Source organism: Uncinocarpus reesii, genomic scaffold (genome assembly GCF_000003515.1).
Source record: "Uncinocarpus reesii 1704 scaffold_3 genomic scaffold, whole genome shotgun sequence".
In the NCBI taxonomy this organism is placed as follows: domain Eukaryota; kingdom Fungi; phylum Ascomycota; class Eurotiomycetes; order Onygenales; family Onygenaceae; genus Uncinocarpus; species Uncinocarpus reesii.
In genome coordinates, this window is record NW_003052498.1 from 3,380,999 (window position 1) to 3,402,375 (window position 21,377).

The 21,377-nt window shown below is 49.8% G+C and overlaps 9 protein-coding genes and 1 non-coding gene across 10 annotated transcripts; 4 read left to right on the top strand and 6 right to left on the bottom strand.

The window, feature by feature from the left end:
- Positions 1-877: 877 nt before the first annotated feature.
- On the bottom strand, positions 878-4,229 carry UREG_05924 (uncharacterized protein; the record flags this gene model as incomplete). The annotated part of the gene is made up of 4 exons (XM_002585189.1): positions 878-1,217; positions 1,455-1,773; positions 2,019-3,881; positions 3,956-4,229. 4 exons carry the CDS (start codon positions 4,227-4,229, stop codon positions 878-880), a joined length of 2,796 nt encoding a protein of 931 aa, XP_002585235.1.
- Positions 4,230-5,657: 1,428 nt separating this feature from the next.
- UREG_05925 (pmt3 protein) lies at positions 5,658-6,041 on the top strand (the record flags this gene model as incomplete). The annotated part of the gene is made up of 2 exons (XM_002585190.1): positions 5,658-5,873; positions 5,985-6,041. 2 exons carry the CDS (start codon positions 5,658-5,660, stop codon positions 6,039-6,041), a joined length of 273 nt encoding a protein of 90 aa, XP_002585236.1.
- A 642-nt stretch (positions 6,042-6,683) lies between these two features.
- Positions 6,684-7,258, bottom strand: UREG_05926 (uncharacterized protein; the record flags this gene model as incomplete). Its single annotated transcript, XM_002585191.1, has 2 exons — positions 6,684-7,129; positions 7,240-7,258. The coding sequence occupies 2 exons, from the start codon at positions 7,256-7,258 to the stop codon at positions 6,684-6,686; spliced, it is 465 nt and encodes a 154-aa protein (XP_002585237.1).
- A 2,224-nt stretch (positions 7,259-9,482) lies between these two features.
- UREG_05927 (uncharacterized protein) lies at positions 9,483-11,182 on the top strand (the record flags this gene model as incomplete). The annotated part of the gene is made up of 5 exons (XM_002585192.1): positions 9,483-9,649; positions 9,701-10,585; positions 10,641-10,672; positions 10,736-11,028; positions 11,099-11,182. The coding sequence occupies 5 exons, from the start codon at positions 9,483-9,485 to the stop codon at positions 11,180-11,182; spliced, it is 1,461 nt and encodes a 486-aa protein (XP_002585238.1).
- Positions 11,183-11,343: 161 nt separating this feature from the next.
- UREG_08036 lies at positions 11,344-11,447 on the bottom strand. The gene has a single exon. It is a non-coding gene; the product is annotated as a tRNA-Arg (tRNA).
- Positions 11,448-11,898: 451 nt separating this feature from the next.
- UREG_05928 (uncharacterized protein) lies at positions 11,899-12,969 on the top strand (the record flags this gene model as incomplete). The annotated part of the gene is made up of 3 exons (XM_002585193.1): positions 11,899-12,052; positions 12,142-12,875; positions 12,940-12,969. 3 exons carry the CDS (start codon positions 11,899-11,901, stop codon positions 12,967-12,969), a joined length of 918 nt encoding a protein of 305 aa, XP_002585239.1.
- A 977-nt stretch (positions 12,970-13,946) lies between these two features.
- UREG_05929 (uncharacterized protein) lies at positions 13,947-15,091 on the top strand (the record flags this gene model as incomplete). Its single annotated transcript, XM_002585194.1, has 5 exons — positions 13,947-14,247; positions 14,308-14,402; positions 14,462-14,553; positions 14,604-14,931; positions 15,074-15,091. The coding sequence occupies 5 exons, from the start codon at positions 13,947-13,949 to the stop codon at positions 15,089-15,091; spliced, it is 834 nt and encodes a 277-aa protein (XP_002585240.1).
- A 524-nt stretch (positions 15,092-15,615) lies between these two features.
- Positions 15,616-16,329, bottom strand: UREG_05930 (adenylylsulfate kinase; the record flags this gene model as incomplete). The annotated part of the gene is made up of 2 exons (XM_002585195.1): positions 15,616-16,264; positions 16,322-16,329. 2 exons carry the CDS (start codon positions 16,327-16,329, stop codon positions 15,616-15,618), a joined length of 657 nt encoding a protein of 218 aa, XP_002585241.1.
- Positions 16,330-18,227: 1,898 nt separating this feature from the next.
- On the bottom strand, positions 18,228-19,481 carry UREG_05931 (glycine cleavage system T protein; the record flags this gene model as incomplete). The annotated part of the gene is made up of 2 exons (XM_002585196.1): positions 18,228-19,293; positions 19,372-19,481. The coding sequence occupies 2 exons, from the start codon at positions 19,479-19,481 to the stop codon at positions 18,228-18,230; spliced, it is 1,176 nt and encodes a 391-aa protein (XP_002585242.1).
- Positions 19,482-20,101: 620 nt separating this feature from the next.
- On the bottom strand, positions 20,102-20,870 carry UREG_05932 (uncharacterized protein; the record flags this gene model as incomplete). The annotated part of the gene is made up of 2 exons (XM_002585197.1): positions 20,102-20,182; positions 20,241-20,870. 2 exons carry the CDS (start codon positions 20,868-20,870, stop codon positions 20,102-20,104), a joined length of 711 nt encoding a protein of 236 aa, XP_002585243.1.
- Between the last annotated feature and the right edge of the window lie 507 nt (positions 20,871-21,377).

A 21,377-nucleotide genomic window follows, 5' to 3' on the forward strand; every position in this document is an offset into this window, starting at 1 on the left:
GAATAATGCCCTTTGGAAAGGACAAGGCGGCCTCACCCCAGTCTTCCCAGCTCGTCCAGAGTCCGCTCCGCTACACTATCGAATGCCAACCCAACCGTGGCGAGGTGGCCGGTGCCAAATGCAGAACATGCTACGGGGCACTCCATACGTCCCTCATAAAACACTCTGTCCCATAAATCTCAAAGAGGCTGGGTGAAAAAAATGAGACAATCTGGTCCCGTTCTTCCTACTTATGTATGATGCTGTGGGAAAAACAGCTTCAGGCTGGACCAAGACCTCTCGCCACGTCGCTTGCCTCAAAGCGGTGGAAATTTATCAAGATCGACAAAAGACCAGCCTTTTGCTTTTTGACCGGCCAAGACGCGCTCTCAAACTCCAGTCTCCAGATGACGGAAAGTTGTGCTCTGACAACAGTCCGAGCATTCGCTGAATGTGCTGCAAGGACCCGAATGACAAACGCACAAACCGGTCTCGGCATGTTGATGTACAGTCTTGAGTCCCGGGAGCCGGATGGCAGTGCAGAATATTCTCTCTTTTGCTTTTCCCGGTCCCTTCCCATTTGTCGGGGTTTCCCCGTGTGAGAATGACATTGTAGGGCGGTATCGAAGTCAAAGAGTGGTGGCAGATAACTACGTAGTTTCTGAAAGTAATCAGACCAGGTGAGGTCTGACCGTCCACTCCATTGAACAGTGTGAGTCGTTATTACCGGGTGAAGAGAGGACATGCCACAAAAAATAACAACCACCATCGCCTTTGTGTCTCAAGATTCCACTATCTATCTTCGAACAAACCTTACAATTGCCTCCTAGAATTAATACACCCATGCACCGGAGCCAAGGGCAAATAGCCACAAAAGCAACGAAACCGTCCCATTGTCTTACTTTTCCCAGAGAAGAGTGATTCCTTTAGCATCTTCCTCGATGGGCTGAATCTTCCAGATGTCAAGCGTTGCGCCCCGTGGCAGCTTCTTCTTCAATTTCGTATCTTTGAGAGACATGATTGCCAAACTCGACAAGGCCAAAGTGCGCACAAGTTCTTGCGTACGGCCCGATGTCACAAAACTTTCGGTCAACGTTGCCGATCCAGCGATGGCGACGGCAAGTGTCATGCACTGGGCGAGAATCTCGCGACCAATAATGCATCCGGCTAGATGAAGAGAGTTGTGATATAGAAGGATGATTTCTGGGAGATACGCGACCCTTATCTTTTCCAATTCGCTATGCTGGTCTATTGCTTGTTAGATTATTGAGCCCGTCGGGTGTACAATCTGAGAGGGCGCTCACCATCAATCGACTGGCAAAGCCAATCCCGACAAAGAGGATTGATATTTTCAGTGATTTTGTCGATTCCTTCTTGCAATTGCTTCTGGAATTGCCTCTTTTTCTCCGGATTGGGAAGTCTGCACAGGGGTCAATAATCTATATCTCCATACAGCAGCTTGCTTTCAAACTCACTCTAAAAACTCATCGACGAGGTTGCCCCAGCTTTCCAACGCGTCAAAAGTGCTGATGAGCAGTTCGAGATCTCTCACAATAAGTGCTTCTAAAGCCAACCCTTCCACAACTAGCCTGTTTGGGTCTATAGAAGGGCGCTGTTGTTGATGCTGGCCCGCCGACTCAAGATGACCTTCTGACCCGCTTTTAACGGGGCTACTAGGACTTTCGTCTCCAATGCCAATCGTAAAAGCTATAATCCTATATTCCGCGGGAACTGGGATTTTTGAGAACTGAATACGCTTCCACAGCTCACGCGCAGGTGCGAGTTCCGTATGTCCTGTAGATAAGCAGTGCGTGGTCAGCGATAAGAGTATAAAACACCGTAAAGGGCGTAATGCTTACTGAGGAATCGCTTGTACAAATACGCAGTATACGAGCATAAAGTCGGCCATTCGGTACCAACGAAACGGTGCCATTCCAAGCAACGAATTAATCGCTCATGCTGCAAGCTCACATCCCGTCCAATGATGTCCCGACCCAGTGTGCCTAGAGATCCAATATTTTGTTCGGTTACAAATTTACCTGCGACGTCAATGGGTCTTTGTTCATCGGGGCCTGCCTCCGAAAGGACCCATTGCCACTGGCTGCTTAAAACAGCCGAAACGTCGGTTCCAAAAGCCCTCATCCGTTGCAGCAAGCCCCTTCGAACCCGTTCATTTTGTACATCAATCAGAACTTTTGCTAGAATCGTGTGACCTATATTCTTTGGTAGGAGAGACGCGTAAAGCGGTATTAGGTCGATCCTCTCCTTTTCCCGAAGAAGTTCAATATATTTGACCACGTTAACGGCAACGACATCGGTGAAGTGGGAGTCGCCCCGAACCATCCCAATCAAGTTCATCAATAAATATAGATGAGAGATGATCCGCAACGATGCTTCATCGTTGGCAGCGATTAATAACGGGTCACGGATACCAACAATAGGCGGGAGTTTAGGGAGTAATGTTGGTTGCTTGGTGGCATTCGTAGCATTGGCCGTAGCAGTAGCGTGATGGTAAAAGAAATGCTCAAGATTTTTGCTTAAAATGGCGCTTTGGATTTGGCGGTAGGGATTCTTGGCCTCTTCCGCGACTCGTTCATCTTTCCTTAAATTGTTTAGGAAGTTGAGTATCCTATCGTGATTAGGAGGTTCAATACTGAGAGTGATTTTGGCGTTGGCGGGAAGGCTCAATTTTCGAAGAAATTGTTTGCAAAAGTCGCGATAACGGCAAAGGATCATATGGTTGTAGAAGACATAAAGGAAGTCGCCCCAGGTCTGACATACTTTATACGCCGGTTCGGTGTCTCCACAAAGCAAAGCGTAAACGGCTTTCTCATAGCGATCGGTATGGGGATCGCTCGCCAGGATCGAACACGCAGCCCTCCAAGCTTCCTGGGACCGGCAACCCATCATTCGGGACAGACCATCGTCGGACGCATCACCATTTTTCGAGGTCGTACTCGAACCGGAGACACTAAGTGCTCGCCAGTTTTCCAGGCGTTCCTGTGACCACGCCCGAATCTCGCTCCAGCTCTGACCCGACCTGAGCATCTTCCAACATCTCAACCAAGTTGCTTGCTCGTAGAAACGATCATGAGGCTGTAGGCCCAATCCCTGCCGTATAACCGCGTCAGGATCCAATTGCGTAATCAATGGTGCTTGCTTTTCTGAGCCCAATAATGAGGGCGTAATTCGGGAGTCCTCCGGGTCCAACGGCTGCGACCAGGATCGCAATCGTTTTGCTCCCTTGATAGTTTCTTTTGTGTAAAGCCAGCCGTGGGCCCATAAGCCCTGGCCACGATCAGCCTCCTTCTCTAATTCAGAGATCACAGTATCTAAATCTGCCGTAGATCGTGCAAGCTTCTCAAGCCATTGCAGAACAATGACGCATTCACGAGCAAAGTGATCAGCCTCAAGGAAATTGTCCCAAATTTCCTTGTCGGAGGAGTATCTATGCAGAGATTGTAAGGCGGTTTCTTGGCTGTGCTTTGCGCGTTCCTGTGTCTCAGGGTTGGCTATCGTGAGGAGCTGATATAATAAATCCCAAGTCTCCGCTTCAAGCTGCCAACGTGCTATCTGCTCTTCCACTTCACCTATTGTGGTTTCCTTTTCATTTTTTTTGTGGGCCGGTCTGTAGGGCTTTCGGACCTGATGCGATGTCGAGAGATCATGGACGTTGTTTTCCGCGATGGACTGGTAATTCTTCACTAATTTACATGCTTCACGGAACGCTTGAGGGTCCTGTGGCGTAGGGGATTGTTTACGAAACTGGTCCAAATTGTGCGCAAATGATTCGATTTGTTTGAGGACGCGTTCCGCCATGTCTTCGAGTGGGTGTAAGGTCTGCTTAACATCGGCCGTAAGCAGATTGGAGAGAGCGCTGCCTGAAGATCGGGGTAGAAAATCTAACCATTGACATTGTCAGTAAAGGAGTAAGATTTGCTTTGACAATACATCGGACCTTCTTTGCTTAGCTCACGTTTGAGTCCTTGTTCTTCACCTGAATTGGTCCCATTCGTAGCTTTGTAGTCACCGTCAGCCCCTTCTCCTTCGTTTCTGTAATAATCCTCGATCCTTTCTTCGATTTCAATTTCTTCCTCGTCGGTATTTTCGAATTGCATCTCATGATCCTCATCTTCATCTTCGTAAGCTTCTTCATTTTCTTCCCCTGATTCCGCTTCCTCCTCTAATTCGTCGTCGCTTTCGGCTTCTTCGTCTTCTTCACTCATCTCCTCATCATCATTGCTAGGCATTTCTCTATTGTCGACATCCTCATCACTATCGTCGTCTATCTCGATGACCTCCGCGTCATGGGGAACGGCGGGAGAGCCCTGTATTTGGTTGGCAAACGGCGGGGATGAAGTTATATTAAAAACGTTTGCGCACTTACATTTGACATTACCGATTCGCGGCCATCTTTTGGAGGAAATGAGAAGCTCGCCATAACAGATGCCCAGTATGTACAGCGTGGTCAACAATTGGATTCGGACAGACTGAGAGCTCCTCGCCCTCAAAATAAACCGAGCTTTCAACCTTCGCGACAGGAAAATACGCGCTAGACCGCAACCAGACTAGCGCCGCGACACACCAACGCATAAAAGAAATTTCCCATCCAGGAGCGCTCCGTTTTTTCTTTTCTTCTTCATCAATGTCATTTTTAGGTGATCATTAGAGTCTCGGTGCAGAGTTACTCAGTGTCTGCTCAGGTTCTTTAAGAACCTCTTGCGTGCTCACGATTGCCTTAGAGCAAGCACAGTGGTCAGTAAAAGTCCTTGTCCGAACTTTTGGGTCATGAACTGGGATACAAATATCATTGTGACAATTTTTGAGCAACGACTCCTTTCGCCCTTGTGGGGTACGGCGAAATCTATGTACAGCATTCCCGCCATCATTTGAAACTAGATCATACTTGATTCTATTCGTAAATCATTTCAGCCCATTTTGTTGGAGCTTCAGCTGCAGTAAATCGGGCTTTGGGCAACTTGGAGTCCTAGCATCATCGCCGTTTTCTTGGTAAAATCTATTGCAGCATTGATACAACGCGATTATCTGATCACGGCATCTCTCTTCCTGGTACGAATTCTTGATGAGGCAGTCTATGGAGCAAGAACTAGTTAGTGGGCGGCAAGTTGGAGGCTACAGTCCCCAGGAAATGCCTACCCTGGATGGCACACTGGGTAGGAGTAAACGTCAATGACATCGCTACATAGTAGAGAAGGAACCTGGAGACGGAAATGCACCACATACTGCAAATGAGTGGCATGCTGGGCTGGGGGAACCGGGCTTTGGCTCCTTTGACTGCACAAGTCAACATTGGCCTGGCCATGCAAACTCAAACAATGGACATCACATATCTTACCATGGCGGCGGCTTCAATTGACCGGCAAATAAATGTGTTCTTTGTGATTCGAGGGCCCTTGCAGGATCCCAATGTGTTCCTCCCGTCAGCGCGTCAATTTGCAGAGACCCTCCAATGGTTGGCAGGTCGGGCTCTTCGCAAAATAGTTAGTCCGACTCCGCCCGTAACTATATAAAGTCGGCTGCGGGGTGAGGGAGCCTCAGTTCTTCCCTCCGTTTCCACACTCTGTCTCCTATAAATCTTTTATTACATTGCCTTTCTGCATTGCTGCCGTCCTTACATCCTCCTGCACTCATTTTTCTCCAGACTCGTCAATAGCAAAATGGACAACACCACACCTCCAGAAGCACCACGTCAAACGGAACATTTAAATATCAAAGTAACCGACAACAACAACGAGGTTTTCTTCAAAATTAAACGAACGACGCAATTGAAGAAACTTATGGATGCTTTCTGCGAGCGGCAAGGCCGCCAGCTATCAACTGTGCGATTCCTCTTTGATGGAACCAGGGTACGACCTGAAGACTCGCCGGACACTGTAAGTTTGCATCAACGTCGAGAGACATTTTGCGCGCAGTCGCCTACCCTACAATATATTCCTATTCTCTTTGGATATTGAGGCCGAGGCGATGCTAACCAACGTTTGTAGCTCGACATGCAAGATGGGGACACCTTAGAGGTGCACCAGGAACAAATCGGCGGGTGACTCAGATCCAGTCTCGTGCTTCTTACGATAATGAACTGTAGTTCGCCCCTCCCGTTTTTGCGTCTACGGGTTTGGATGTCTGGCTTCTGACAATATTGAGTCCTATAGATCCCCCTTTGAACGTTTTCTCCGCCCCAAAAGATCACCTTTTGTATCACCACTCGACACAGCGACCCTTTCGACCTGGACCTGCTTCCTTTTTACGACTTTCAAACTGGAGTTGGGAGGCGCTTCGCGAAAGTTCCGTTTTCCCGTGATATCAACACGGTTTGGAAAAGATGCTGCTTTTCTTTTTTCTTGTCTCGCATGAGATTTCTGTGGTGAAGGATTCATCTAGAGCGCGAACATTGCCAACGACTGCTCTCATTAATGTGACTCAGTAACGTATGCCACGAACCCTTTCGAAAAATAAAAGGAAGGAAGATATCTTCGTCTATTTCGCCACCGCATTCTTTTGAATTTCGTAGACCTGATGATTAAAAGACTTGTGCTCAAACAATCAGATTTCTGACAGTAAAAGTAAATCCCACGCTGATGCTCCGTAATATAAACCCTCATTAAATCGCCAACCAAGCGAGGTAGACTCAATCTATAAACGTACAACGACATCCACGAAGGCTAAACTTCAAAGAGGCAGAGACTTTAGGACTCCCAGACCGCTTGTTTGGCCTTCTCCTCCGCCTCGCGCGTCTGCCTCGCAGCTTCCCGCTCCCGCTCGCGCTTCCTCCTCTCACTCTCCAACACGGCGCGGTCATACGCTTTCTGCTCTTCCGTTCGCTGTGTGCGCACGCCTAGCGCGTTGCTTATTATCCGACTAGCGACGGCGGTTTGCTTTTCGGGGCGGCTGCGGGGACTCCCTGTTCCCTGGGGAGCTGAAGCGGGAGACCATTGGGAACGGATGGACGAGGGCGCCAGCGGGGGAGCGTCATTATGAGCTGCGCGGGTTTGCGGAGGGAGCGACGTGGTGTCTGCCGCGTAGGTATCCTCTTCGTCTTCTGATGAGGAGACCGATGCGTCTTCCCATGAGTCTGCGACTTTGGGTTTGGGCTTTTGCTTGGGCTTTTGGGCACCAGGCTTGTTGGCGGGATCTAAGGCGATGTTAGCCTGTCGAGATGATGGGAGTTTGAGGAGAATTTAGTTTTTTCGGAGTTGCCTCCTTGACGATGACAAGTTGTGATAAAAACGATGTGCGACAGACCTTTGACGGAGTCGGCCATTCTTCCGGCAGCTTGAGCGTCAGCGGGTGCCCAAGAGGCGGAACAGCGGTTATTGAGTGATTGAGTTCAACCCGCTAATCCGAATATACAAGCGGGAACTGCAACTGCTTTACTGAGATATAAGTTGCGCAGGGGATGGATGGCAATGATTGTGGGCCAGATGCATTGCGCCGCAGAGAAATCAAAGTAACCCTGAAGTCGTGGTTCCCCCTCTTTCCAGGCGCATGGGCTTCCCTGGCTGTGATGTACGGAGTAGACGACTGCGTCTATGTATGTACAACCGACATGGCAGCACCCAGGGCATGGCAATAGTCGACCTTATTATTACTGATCCTCCGTTTCCCGTGCTGCTATTGAACCCTGCCCCCCCGTAGCCTACTAGTTAACTCGTTAGTTAGGTTTGATCTTTTGTTTCGTTCGCAGGCATCTTTGACACAACAGAAAACAGATATTGATTCACAACCATTGGAAGCCAGGGTCGAGTCAATATCTGTGCTAACAAACATAGCCTATCAAATGGGCATGGGTTCAAGAGGTCATGGCCCTCCTAGTTGCCTTACTCGGTTGCAATTGGCTTAGAGTCTGGCTCGGAATCATGAGGGGTCTCGTTGTTGAGCGAGGTATTAGTTATTGCCTCAACCAGCGCATCTGAATAGCTATTATTTTACTACGGGGGAAGTCATTTTGAATTTAGACGATGATTGCGGAATCATAGCCCACCAGCTCAGACACCCCCATGAATTTCAGATAGCCCGCTATTTCTCGAAACCCGCTCCTCAAAGCCCACCTTGGTTAATCCTAAACTACCTCGGAAGTATCACAATGACGTTGATGGACGTGTTCCGAGAGCCGGCAGCGCCGGTTTCCGAAGCTTTCCTATCGAGGGTTTCACTCCAGAACTCCGATTTCGAGACGCTATCCTGATCGAATGGCTGTCAGGAGGTAGGCCAGAGAGCCTCGAACGACGGTTGGCCTCTTGGTTCCCTTGCCCTGAGGGCTACTGTGGGGAACCCTGCCTCCACTTATCACTTGGGCACAAGGTTCAGGATTGAGAGCTTTGCAAACTGTTCGTTCCTGTTATTAGCCGCGAAACTAGATATGTATTACCGAGCCGATATGCGGTCTATATATACACTCCTCGCATCTCGTGGACAGCATGGAGATGGAGTTGATTTGATATTTCCCTGGCTTTCTCCCCACCCCTATTGTAGATTTTCTGCTTGTCTAGGGTTCATACCAGGGAGGCACCATCTTCCCTACCTTCGGCTCATCGGCTGGACCTGGCAATGGCCAGGGCGCCTCGGTTCAACCTTGGAACGTCTCGATTTCGCTTGATACCGACAAACCGTTATTCGTTGAGATGCTCGAGTTCCAGGTTTTCCACCACGGCTACGCTTCAGAGTTATGAGGATACACTACAGAATCTCAAAATTGGTGCTCACACAAAGGTTCTATTCCAAGGGTTCACTGGTACGCATACCTCCCGTTCACATGATATTTTTGGTATATGCGGGGGTAAACCAAGAAACTGAAATCTTTCCCAATAGGTAAACAGGTATAAGTTTTCCCAAGCTTCGGCGGCTCCACACGCAAGCATACTAGCCGGCTGAGACATGTGTATAGGCGACTGCCAATGTGAAAGAGTCACTAGCATGGGGAACAAATATTGTAGGCGGCGTCAAGCCCGGAGTTGAGGGAGAGCACCTAGGGTTGCCTATATTCCCGTCTGTCCGAGTGGTACGTACAGAGCAAGTGGAAAGCGGTCTCTAATTGAAAGAGTTCTGACCACCAGACGAGATAGGCGCAAGAGAAGGCGAAACCGGATGCAACGGCTGTTTATGTGCCCGGGAATCTAACGGCCAAAGCGATCGAAGAAGCCATAGAAGCTGAGATACCGCTTGTGGTCGCGGTTGCGGAACACGTACCCATCCATGATATTTTGAGGGTTAGCCGCACCCCCTCTCAAGTTATTCCAGATGAATACGGCATGTATTGATATCATGTGTAGATTCATTCTATTCTTCGAACACAGTCGAAAACTCGGCTTGTTGGGGCAAATTGTCCAGGTATCATCTCAGCCATTGGGAAATGTCGAATCGGCTTCCAACCTCTCCCTTGCTTTTCACCCGGGCATGTCGGCATTGTTGCCAAATCGGGAACCCTCAGCTATGAGACAGTCGCCTCAACAACACGGGCTGGTCTCGGACAGAGTCTCTGTATCGGGATGGGCGGCGATGTCCTTGCCGGCACAGATTTTGTGGATGCCCTAAAGGTCTTTGAGCATGACGACGATACACATGGCATAATCATCGTTGGAGAAATAGGTGGTGCGGCTGAACTGGACGCAGCCGAATGGATTAAAGACTATCATGCTCGGACCGCAAACCCCAAGTAGGTCTCTGTGGCCTGGTTCATGATTCACAAGCTAACACGTATCCGCAGACCGATCATGGCTCTAGTCGGAGGTATTGAAGCTCCCCAGGGTCGGATCATGGGTCATGCAGGTGCGTGGGCAGCACCGGGAGAGGCAGACGCGCAAACAAAAATCAAAGCCTTGCAGAATGCCGGCGCTGTCATTGTGGACCACCCGGAAAAGTTTGGAGAGGGAATGAAGATCCTGTTGAGCAGCACCCTTCACCGGCCAGTGTTTGAAGTAGGTTTCTCATGCCAACGCGTGTGTTTTGAAGGACATTTACTTACAAACGGACAGAACGCTGCACCAAAAATTGCTCAACAACAGCGAGGGTTTCACACCCTCCGGCGGCCTCAAATCCGGCGCCACACTTATAACTCCGCCCAACGGAGGAATCTCTACCTTCAACAATCCCATTCATTTGAACTCCTAAAGGAGCGAAACATCTCTGTCGGCGAACCAAACGGCGCCGACGCATTCTTCTTGGGTATATCAATTGACCGGACGGCGCATTCTGCAAGCGTGATTGCGTCACCTTCAGCAGAGCCAACACAACATTTGAGCAGTACGAAAAAGTTTCCATTTGGCTACGGCAAGAAGAAGTTTCCTGCCAATAGCCCTGAGATTCAGGCGATAGCTGCACATGTTGGGCTTGCAGGATCTGCGCAAAAATCGTTGGCGGGACTCACAGAGGCGTTGGTGGATATTTTCATGACCAAAGAAGCATTCTCGCTTGAGGCTAAGGTGGCGATTACCGGTGCTGGCACCCTCGAGGTGCAGGGGGCGCGATTTGGATTCGATGACGCGGCGTATCGAAGTGCACGGAGGCAAGAGGACATCCACAAGCTGAGGAACAAGCAATTGGAAGTGCCGGAAGAAGTCGAGGCTGAGAAAGACGGCATTGTTTATGTGAAGTATGCGTAGTCCCATTCACGCGAGGCGACCAAGCTAACATGTTTTGATGTCCAGGCTCGAGGGTGAAGGAAGCATTGGCACGCTCGGTGAGTTTCGAGAACATCGTCGATACTTGGTATCTGCAGTAGAGGACTAATGCCGGTTTACAGTCAACGGGGCCGGTCTCGCAATGAACACCGTCGATGCCCTCACTATCCGCGGTGGCCACTGCGCGAACTTCCTTGATACCGGCGGCAAAGCCACCTCTGAAACGGTCAAGTCCGCGTTCCGGATCTTGCTTTCGGACCCGCGCGTTAAAGCTATTTTTGTCAATATCTTTGGCGGCCTGACAAGATCTGAAATGATTGCCGAAGGGATCATCATGGCATTCCGGGACCTGGGGATGAAAGTGCCCGTGGTTGTGCGGCTACGCGGGACGAACGAAGAGCTTGGCCAGAAAATGGTATGTACTCCATTCGCGAAAAATTGGAACGCTCTGTATAGGAAGCAATACTGAGGATGCCAATTTCTAGATCGCCGAAAGCAAGCTCCCGTTGCATGCTTTTGACTCCTTTGAAGAAGCGTCGGCGAAGATCATCAGTCTCTCGCGCATGTAGTTGAGGATTTTATTGCAGCGACCTGTTGTAGATCATAAGTCTTTTTTTCCAGTCTCCATCAGTGTCTGGTGTAGTAGTGTATATAACCGCAGATACCTTGAAAAAAGCAGTATTATTTTCAGTCCACGTCCACCAAAAAAAAAGGAAAAAAAAAGAATATGCGAGGGACGTGGGACTCGAACCCACAATCTTAGCTTGAGCTAGTCCTACGACTGGGGAGCCAATCAAATAGGAGAGCTACGCATTACCCTTCTGCCAGCCCCTCAGTCAAGTCCGCAGCTGCAGCCGCTCGGCCACTAGCCAAAGGTTGCCCACTGACGCTTTTTAAGCTTGATGACCCTAGGCAACAACAGTGCGGCCACCAGCCCATCTACACAACGCCAGCCTCTGCATGAAGCCAGTATGTCTCTCTCTGACTCTTTTAGAATTGCATGTACACCGTATCATTATTGGAATAGGGTGATGTTATTCTATGGATTAGTTATCGCAACGTCCTCTCGACTTCCGTTGACACGCTGAACCTCGGCAACTCCCCGTCTCTGTCCAATCAAGTTCATATTCGCCGCGAAAAAAATCCGAATACGATTGAGTTGGGAACCCTCCTCAACCATCCAGGAATCGGCTGGTGGGAGAGAAAAAGGGCTGCTAGTTCTACCATTGGGAAGAGGCGGAAAGCGAGAAGAGTGAGTGCGAGAGTGGGTTCCCGAGCCCTCACCATGACGTTCATCCGGGCTCCGTCTGCGGCGTTGGGGAGGAGCGCGGCCTCCTTATATTTAACGCCAACGCTGGTTTTTCCCGCGCGCCAGCGTTGTTCAGTGCGATTCCCGTCCTTCCGCGTTGGCCTCAGCAGAACCAGGTATTACTCGTCCGGTAGGTTGGGAGTGGGTTAAGTAGCTTGTTTGAACCTCGTTTCTCGATGGGATAATTGAACCGATCTGACTTTAGTGCTGTATACATAGATCAGATCCTCAGCTCACCCCCCGATCCTCCGTCATTTAAGAAAAGATCAATTCTACGCCGCCTTCTTGGATTCTCCGCAATAGCAGCGTTCTCCTTCTTTGTCGGAACCGCCTCGAATTCGAAAGTCTTCAACATGCATTCTACAGTGAGCGAGATGGTCTTGAACGAGGGAACCGTCAGCTCGTATACAGCGGAGGACGAATTCGCCAAGGAAGTGGAGGACTACATCAATTCACACCCGCTTACAGAATCCATGCGCGGCAACCCGCTGTTCAAGGAATCAAGACCGCACCTGCAGATTCCTCCGGAGATCAGATCGCACACTCTCACGGGAGGAACACTGAGCGGCCCCAATAAGATCGTCGTCCCGCCGTATACTTGGAGCGAAGAAGGAGGAAAAAGCTTCGTGTCGATGTTCTACCTTGGCCCCGACGTCTCCGGGCACCCCGGCATCGTCCACGGTGGCTTGTTGGCGACCCTGCTGGACGAAGGCCTCGCCAGGTGCTGTTTTCCCGCCCTACCAAACCGAATCGGTGTCACCGCCAACTTGAACATCGACTACCGCCGTCCCGCGCCAGCAGGCTCATATTTCGTCCTGCGAGCAAAAACCACAAAAGTGGAAGGGAGGAAAGCCTGGGTTGAAGGCTGGATTGAGACGGTTCCTGAAGATGGAACTGAGCCGGTTGTCCTTGTGGAAGCCAAGGCATTGTTTGTCGAGCCGAAGAATGCAGCGGTATGCTTCCAAACCCTGGTTCGCTTTGCTTTCTGGCCCGGTCCGTACTAACCTAGTAACGCAGATGCTTCCCCGCTTATATCGTGCGACGTGATCACTTATTTTTGTTGAGACTTGTTTTATTGTTGAAGCGCATTTTGCATCGCAGGCGGATAACCCCTCTATGTTCTATGTTCTATGTTAAGGATAAGATACCGCAGGAAAGATAGACTTTTGTTATAACTACATTCGTACATGAAGAAAACGGCACACAGTGACACAGCCTGAAATATTACCAGAGTGGGGAAGGGTAGAAGGTGTCTACAGGTCTTGGTCCGGTTATGCAGACATTTCCTAGATACAACGAGCAAACAAGTATTGAATTGACCAGCTAATTCACGGGAAGTTAACACTGTTACTATCAAACCAACTCCGCGTTCGAACAGGAAAAAATCCGTAGCTCCCAACACCGTTGACGACCTCTTGAGTCAATCGCGAAGTCCTCCTGCGCTTGAAGACCTTCTGGTCTAAGTAGGGCAAACGGATACAGTGACTTCATTGGGCAGTAAACGGTTCACGACTTCATTTAGCCCAACGCATTCTATTCTCATTGATGGCATGGATCTGTCCATACGCCATACCCTGAGCCTGCTAACACCGTCCCAGTGTCCCGATTCGCGGCTCCTTTGTGAGGTAGAAAGACCAACGTCTTCAGTAGGCATAGAAATGGATACGTTACCAAGTCCCTTATATAGATCAAAGATTTCTCCGGTTCTCGGCCATAGTTCCTCAGTTGGGTATCAGATCTCGAGTTGACGGGCCCTGATCTTTTCCGTTAGATAACAGGTCGCTATTTAGAGGTTGTCAATCAGGTCAAGAACGCTAGTTGGTTGAATGCAGCCAATCAGCTGGACACGCCAAACGACCATCCCAACAGCTCCGAATCCAAGCAGCTCGCAGGCTGGTCTCAGTCTCGATATTCCGTCTCCAAAGATCAAGAAACGGTGGAGCATCTGCTTTACTGCCTGATGCCCCATGTCCGTGCCAGCCTGACGCCCTCACAAGATTCTCTCTTCCGTCTTCTATCTGGCCATGTCCAAGCAAACCAAGTACATCCTCCTCTCCCTTCCGAGCTCCATTACCCCCTCCCACCACCGCGAAGATGCCCTCGAGGCCATCACGAAAACGATCTCCTCAGATAACGGGACGGTAATTCCGTTTCCGATTCCGGATTTTAAAATCGGCACCCTAGACGCTTTGGTGCAGCAGGCGGACGAGTTGACAAAGGCGGAAGCTACCTGTCAGGCCGTCGCCGGCAAGGTTGGAGATGCGTTGCGGAGTGTGCTTGAGGGCGACGAGGAGCAGTTGGCGCGGGTGAAAACGGTTAATGATAGTACGAGAAATTATTGGATTTCTTTGATACGCAGATTGGACTAATGTTGATCTTGTGCAGAGCCTCTTGAACAGTACTTGCGGACATTCTCGTGGAACAAAGTCAAATATCGGGCTGATAAACCATTGTCGGAGTTGATTGACTTGTTACAAAAGGTCAGTGTCTCTGGCTTTAATCTGCCAGGGTGAGGTTGACGTCTGTCTCGTTGATGTAGGAAACGGCCAGCATCGACAACGACGTAAGGGCCAAATTCACGCAGTATAACCAAGTCAAGTCCAGTCTGGCGACACTACAGCGAAAGCAAACGTATGTACGCAAAAAAATAAGTCCTGGTGCACTTAACTGAGCGTCTGCAGGGGAAACTTGGCCACCAGATCTCTCACTGGAGTCGTAGATCCGCGCCAGCTTGTTCAGCATTCCGAGTATCTAGAAACGCACCTTGTGGCGGTTCCGTCGCGAGACACCAAGGACTTTCTTCGCTCCTACGAAACGTTATCTCCTATGATCGTGCCACGGTCAGCCACACGTATTGCTTCAGATGACGAGTTTACGTTATACGGGGTAACCACGTTCAAGAAACATAGCCACGAATTTATTCACAAATGCCGCGAACATAGGTGGACTCCAAGGGAGTACAAGTACGTCGAAGGCGGAGAGGAGGAAGAACGGAAAGAAGTCGAACAGGTTGGTGCCGATTCAAAGAGACTGTGGGGAGAAGCGGTGTTGCTGGGAAGAACAGGATGGAGTGAAGCGGTTATGGTTTGGATCCACGTCCTCGTCCTCAGAACATTTGTCGAGACAGTTTTGCGATATGGCTTACCCCTAGATTTTGTTTGCGCTTTGATAAAGGTGTGTTGGGCTTTTTCTGTTTCATGCGATTCAGCGCTAAATTTTTCATATTGCAGACGACGCCGAAACATGCTCGAAAAGCCAAGGCTCTGCTCGACGATGCATACTCCTATTTAGGTGGAAATGCTTTATTCCGGGACAAAAAGGGCCGTGTCCGAAAGGATGATGCGGATATGCAACATCTAGCTGGCGGGGAGGCTGGAGCCGAGTACACGGCTTATGTGTATTATGAATTTGAGATCGAGTAAATTACTTGAGGCAGGGACTCGAGCGTTTATATGCGTAATAATTTTGTTGACTCTCCTCTGCGAAACGATTTCGGTGTGGAATTTTCTGTACGCATCATCTTTGCAGTGCTAACGCCCCTAGGGATGGATATACCGTTATGGAAATCAGGGAACGCATTGGGAAGTTTCAATGAAATAAATCTCGTCAAGCTTTGGCCATGCATTCTATACATCCGTGTCTATCATGAAGAGACAAAAGAAAAGGAGGGAAAGGAAAAAAAAAGGAAAACGCTTAGTTCTTTGCCTCGGGCTTAGGAGGGAGGTAGCCCTCCTTGTCCAAATACGCAACAATCTGCTCCACAGCTTGTCTCACGGGGATATCAACGTTTCGTACATGGACCTCGGGCTTCAATGGCTCTTCATATGGGGCGCTGATGCCGGTGAAGTCCTTGATCACACCAGCTCTGGCCTTCTTGTACAATCCCTTGGGATCTCTCTGCTCGGCAACCTCGACGGGAACATCAATGAAGACTTCAACAAAAGGCAAACCCTCCTCTCCGCCCTCGGGTCCACCTTGCGTGGGAGCCTCGTGCAAAGCTCTCGCGGTGTCGCGGTCCTTTCGGTACGGCGAGATGAAGGAGGTGATGGCGATAGTGTTGCTGTCGGCAAACAGCTTGGCGACTTCTGCAATGCGTCGGATGTTCTCGTTGCGGTCTGCCTCGCTGAAGCCGAGATCCTTGTTGAGGCCGAAGCGGACGTTGTCTCCGTCGAGACGGTAGGCGGCGACGCCGCGCTCGGCGAGGAGGTAGTGCTCGAGGTCGACGGCAACGGTGGACTTGCCGGACGCAGAGAGACCGGTGAGCCAGATGGTGAGGCCACGCTGGCCACGGAGTTTGGTGCGCTCAGCGCGCGTGAAGGCGGCGTTGTGGAATGTGATGTTGCTGGTTGATGGCAGTGAGCGGGGTATCCGGGCAAAAGCGATGGGTTCGTATACTTACGTTGCCATTGTGAGTGAGTTTTTCCTGGAGATAGGGCCCGTTGAATGAAGTTGAAAGGAAGCTGATTTCGAGGGGTATCTCTCTGGTTTTTAATCTCGATAACACCGTGAGTCCCGCAAGATCGTCTCTTCTGGTGGAACGTCCTTGCGACAATTAGACAGGCCTGTCTGCAAGGGAGATGCTACTGAAGATGTTTGAGCAGGGATCCTATGGCATCGCGGTGACAGGGGGTTCTCGGTGATCGACCAAAAGAAATGCAACCGAAAATACGGGCCAGGTCAACGTTTGATGTTCAGAGAGAGGAAGAATGCGTGCTGTGAGAGAGTGCGGGCTCCATCCTGTCCACCGAGCCCGCCGTCGGTTTTTTCGATGCTGAGCAACACTGCTGGCCCCAAAATGACGTGATTTTGCAGCCAAAACGGGCCTCGGCATAGGTTTTTCCATTCCGAGTGCCGGCGCGGATCAACATAAATCCATCACGCCAAGAAACCCAAATCCAACGTCAATCCATGCAACCACGCATCAAACAAGACGTCGATCGAAGTTGCTTTTCTCTCTTTTCGGCCCGAAACATCGCTGCGATGTGATTACCAACACGCACAAGTCTAGAACTCTGGGGTTCTGCGGGATTGGCGGCTGGGCCCTGCATTCATCTTCCCTGTCAACCCCAGACGCAAATTGGAAACGAGAGGACATGACATACCAACGTGCATGCTTTGGCAAAACGAGTTTCATTGTCCCATGCGGTCGAGAAGGGTTACTGGTGTGTCGCAGCACCCGCGCTTGACTGTTTCGATAATGATCCTGGCCCCAGGCCCAAACTCCATTTCATCTAATCTTATTTCAACTGCAATTTGCTTGGGTTGCCTGGGGTGGGAGATATGGAGGTCGCATCCAGTTCGATCCGCTGTCAGCGTCCCTGTAGCCGCGGGTGCGAACCTTGGGAGCCCCTGGCGACGTTTTTTGCTTCAACGAGGATGCGGGCTGCCATGTGCTGTCGCGCCCACCGAGAAATGCTACTCCTCGTCTCGCCCGTGAATCGATGCCATGCCGAGCTCTACATCGGCCAGAATATCGGCAAGCTGGAGAATTGAACTGATACCAGCACCGCTCCGTGTCCCTGCTTGAGGATCGAGTGGTGGGTTCTAATTTTCATCCCAGTTCTTCTTACCATCAGCCTGGATGTCCTTACTTCTTCACAGTGGGGTACATATGGACGGTTGGCATAGTTCTGCTTGTTCTTTTTGTAAACACTGTCACTCCCCTGGTTGAGAGACCCAAGTTCCAAGGCCCTTGCGGCGAACATCCGTGAAACCCTGGACCGCCGTGAGATTACAGATCTGCGGAGTACATATGCAGGAGGGGCCCAAGTCATCATCTTCATTTGATCTCTCAGGAGTTACCCCGCCATTGTTTATTCCTGGGCGCTATGACCGATTCTTGAAAAGCAAAAATACTCGAGCAAATATGGGTTCATCTAAAATTTGAATTGTTGGGTGATCTTTCATAAATGGCGGATTTTACACTGGAAGAGTAAATTTGCACTTTTGGCGATAGTTATGGGAGGCCGTCACTGGCTATGATTCAACTGTACCGTGCTGTACCCTGCGAGAGATTATTATCCACCTCCGATATTCATATCTTATCTGCCCATGGCTCTAGATGGCTGAAGATAAATTCATTAACGGCTCTTCCAAAGGTATCATAATTTAGTCGCTGTCATTTTGTGTCATCGCAACAGAACAATGAAAATATGTTGAATCCAGGAATACACATGCCACGCTCTCAAAACTATCATCATGGCCAAACAGGATGTAAATTTTAGATTTTCCGTGAGGAAAAAGAGTACGTTATACACTTGGAAAACAGACAAGGTTGAAAAGTCAGTCTCGCAACTGAGTTCTTTCTAACCTTTGTAGAATTTGCTTTCGATCCATGGCATCGGGGTAACCGTCGCCTTTCTCAGTTTCTTTCTCACTAGCACCCCGACTTCGGTACCCTTTTTGTGGAGACCTTGGTTGATATATCCCATCGCAATATTCGCGCCGTTTAGGGTTGGGCTGGGTAAGCCAGATGTAATGACACCGACTTGGGTTTTGCCGTCAGCCAAGTCGACAATGGCCGCGCCTTCTCGAGCAGGAGCGCCGGCTTCGATCGTGAGGCCGATTCGTCGCTCCTTTAGCGTTTTAGCAGGAGATGCGAGCTGTGGGAGGATAACCGAAGAGCCATTGAAGGATGAGGATGGTGATGACGGGTCCCGACGGTCTTTGCCAACAACCCAGCCTAGCCCTGCCACAGGAGGAGTTTGCGCCGTGCTGATGTCATGTCCGTACAAGCACATTCCAGCCTCTAATCGGAGAGAGTCGCGGGCGGCGAGACCAGCAAGGCGAACTTCAGGGTTCGAAAGCAGTAACTCAGCAATGCGTCGTGGAAGTTGAGCGTCTTGCTCGGTGGGGATGGAGATTTCGAATCCATCTTCACCGGTATACCCAGTCCTAGAGATCAGGAGCCGAGCAGGGGTGTGAGAGCCATCAGGAAAACTCAAGTGCAACTGGCGGCATTGTCCGAAATGGAGGGTGCTGAGGTCACTTTCCACAGAAGCCTCCCCTTGGGTCACAAGAGCTTGTAAAACTGCTGCACTTGATGGGCCTTGTAAAGCCAAGAGCGCCCTGTTGTCCAGAATTGACCAGTGGATAACGGATGCGCGCGCGGATGGGTCATGTGTCTGCCTGAATGCTTCGATCTCTTTTGACAGGAATTCTAAATCCTCCTTCCGTCTACCCGCATTTGTCACAAAGTAGAATGATTCCGGCCCAAGACGAGTAATAACAGTATCGTCGACAATACCGCCGGTTCCCTCCTCAAGAAGGCAAGAAAGCGTCGAGTGGTTATCTTTCAACTTGTCGAGCGACGAAGGTGTAATTTTCATCAGAAAGTCTTGAGCTCCCGGGCCAATGAGGTGGTGCTGGACCCTATTGATCGATCAACCGTTAGTAAACTATCCATTGGCTACCAATCGGTGGGATCTGTGAGCTTGAGATTGAACTTACATGTGGCTCACATCAAACAAGCTCGCATGCGCCCTCGTCCAGTGATGGCTTTCAAGATGACTCTGATCGGCATACTGCAAAGGCATGGAATAGCCGGCAAAGGGCACCATTTTCGCACCATGTTCCACATGCAGATCATGGAACTGTGTTTTCTTCAATGCGGATGAAGCTGATGAAGAGGCAAGTCTCTTGTCAAGTCTGACTGGATAGCCGCCACTGGGACCAGACGGCCGAGCAAGAGGGAGAAATCGGGCCTGGACGTTACCGAATGCTCGTTGCTGGGAGCAATTGACGTGGAATTGAGTGACACATCGTGCTATGCCTGGAGCGTTTCGGGCCTGGGAAGGTAGGTTGAGGGCATTGGCCCTTTTCAAAATGGAATGCCTCATGGTAAGCTTCATGTGCAAGAGACGGGATCACTGCGACGGCAAAGAATGAGAATTCAAGGATGCAACGTCGTCGCTCAGAATCATGGCCTCAATTCCTCCGAACAACTCCTTTCCCCACACCCGGCTTATCTAAGCAGAGATAAGATCGTTTCCCGCGGAATTCATTTCTTATCTTATCAATCTCCGGTCCGATCAGATAAATGGAACAATCTGCTATCAATGTCTCCGATCCTTTTTTATTCCCATTAGCTATTATACCAATGCTAGTTAACCTAGATACATTTGTTGTTTTGCCGCACCATATCCCGGCGGAGAGGAATGAGTGCGATTGTCCGGGACAACTACACTGAAGTGTCTTTACAGCTAAAAGGGCTGCCAACCTTGCCGTTTTTATAATTGAGGACGACGCTATGGATGGATGCCTATGGAAGTATTAGCATCCTAAATGCTGGGATAAGTGCCGAGATATGGGGTACTCACATATGTTCCGGGTCCCAAAAAGTACAGTCCAATCCCAATGAGGATCCAACTGAAAATATACCCAATCCAGCCCCTCACCCCCCGAGCAGTATTCGGTCGTTTCTTCTCCTCTAGTTTCTGGAGCTGGATATAGGCTACTCCCCAGAAGATAAATCCGAAGAATGAGTCAAACAGAGAACTCATGATCGAAAGCAGATCAGAGAAGAACGGGATGATTTCCGCAATGATGAACGCGAAGATCCAGGTGACTCCCAGGATGCCGGCCCACGAGAGCCATCCAACCACGGTATGGTTGCCTTTATGACTGGTGCCTTCAAACAAGCGGAAAAAGATAAACCTTGCCGAGACAGACGCATACAGAACTCCTAAGAAAATCAGTGTGGGAACCATCAAAGAGAACGAAATAATCTTGTTATCCTGGCTCGTCAGACTCCCAAAGGCTGGTGATGTTGTAGATTGACCAGCATACACGTAAACAATCGAACCCACAAGGCTGAAGACAAGAACTTCCGCGATGGTAACTACTAATAGCGCCTTGTAGAAATCCCTGGGGTTTTTCATCTCCGCAATGAAGCTCGGTAGAGTGATCTGCCCGATAAAAGTGTAGCTGATGTTTAGAAACGCACCCATTCCGGCAACAAAGGTCGTTCCTTTTGGGAATAGTAAAAAAACAGGCCCGTCCCCTAGCCCTGTACTAGAAGTGCTGGAATCCCCAGAAGCCTCTGGAGGTGGTTGCTTGACCACGAAAATCGTGAGCAGAAGTACCGACAAGAAGGTGAATAAAGCGGAGAAACCCCCAATTTTCGAGAGCGAATTAAATGTCCTCGGAAGGGAGCAGATAAAAGAGACTATCGCCGTCACAGCAGCAAAGACGACCGTACAGGCTCCGTGGTTTGTTACTGTATTCAGATACTGAGCGCCAACTAGACAATGTAGTCCCTAGAAATGTGCAATCAGGATCAAGCTGGCCAAGAGGGTTTCATATCGAAAGGTTGTACCTGAATAAAGGTATTGTTCAAAAGGAACATCACTGCTGTAAGATACCATGCAATATTTGAATTCCAAAATAGGGCTCGGCCAATGTCACAAACGTCTCGAATATCTGGGTGATGAAGGCAGTATTGCCTATAAACAGCA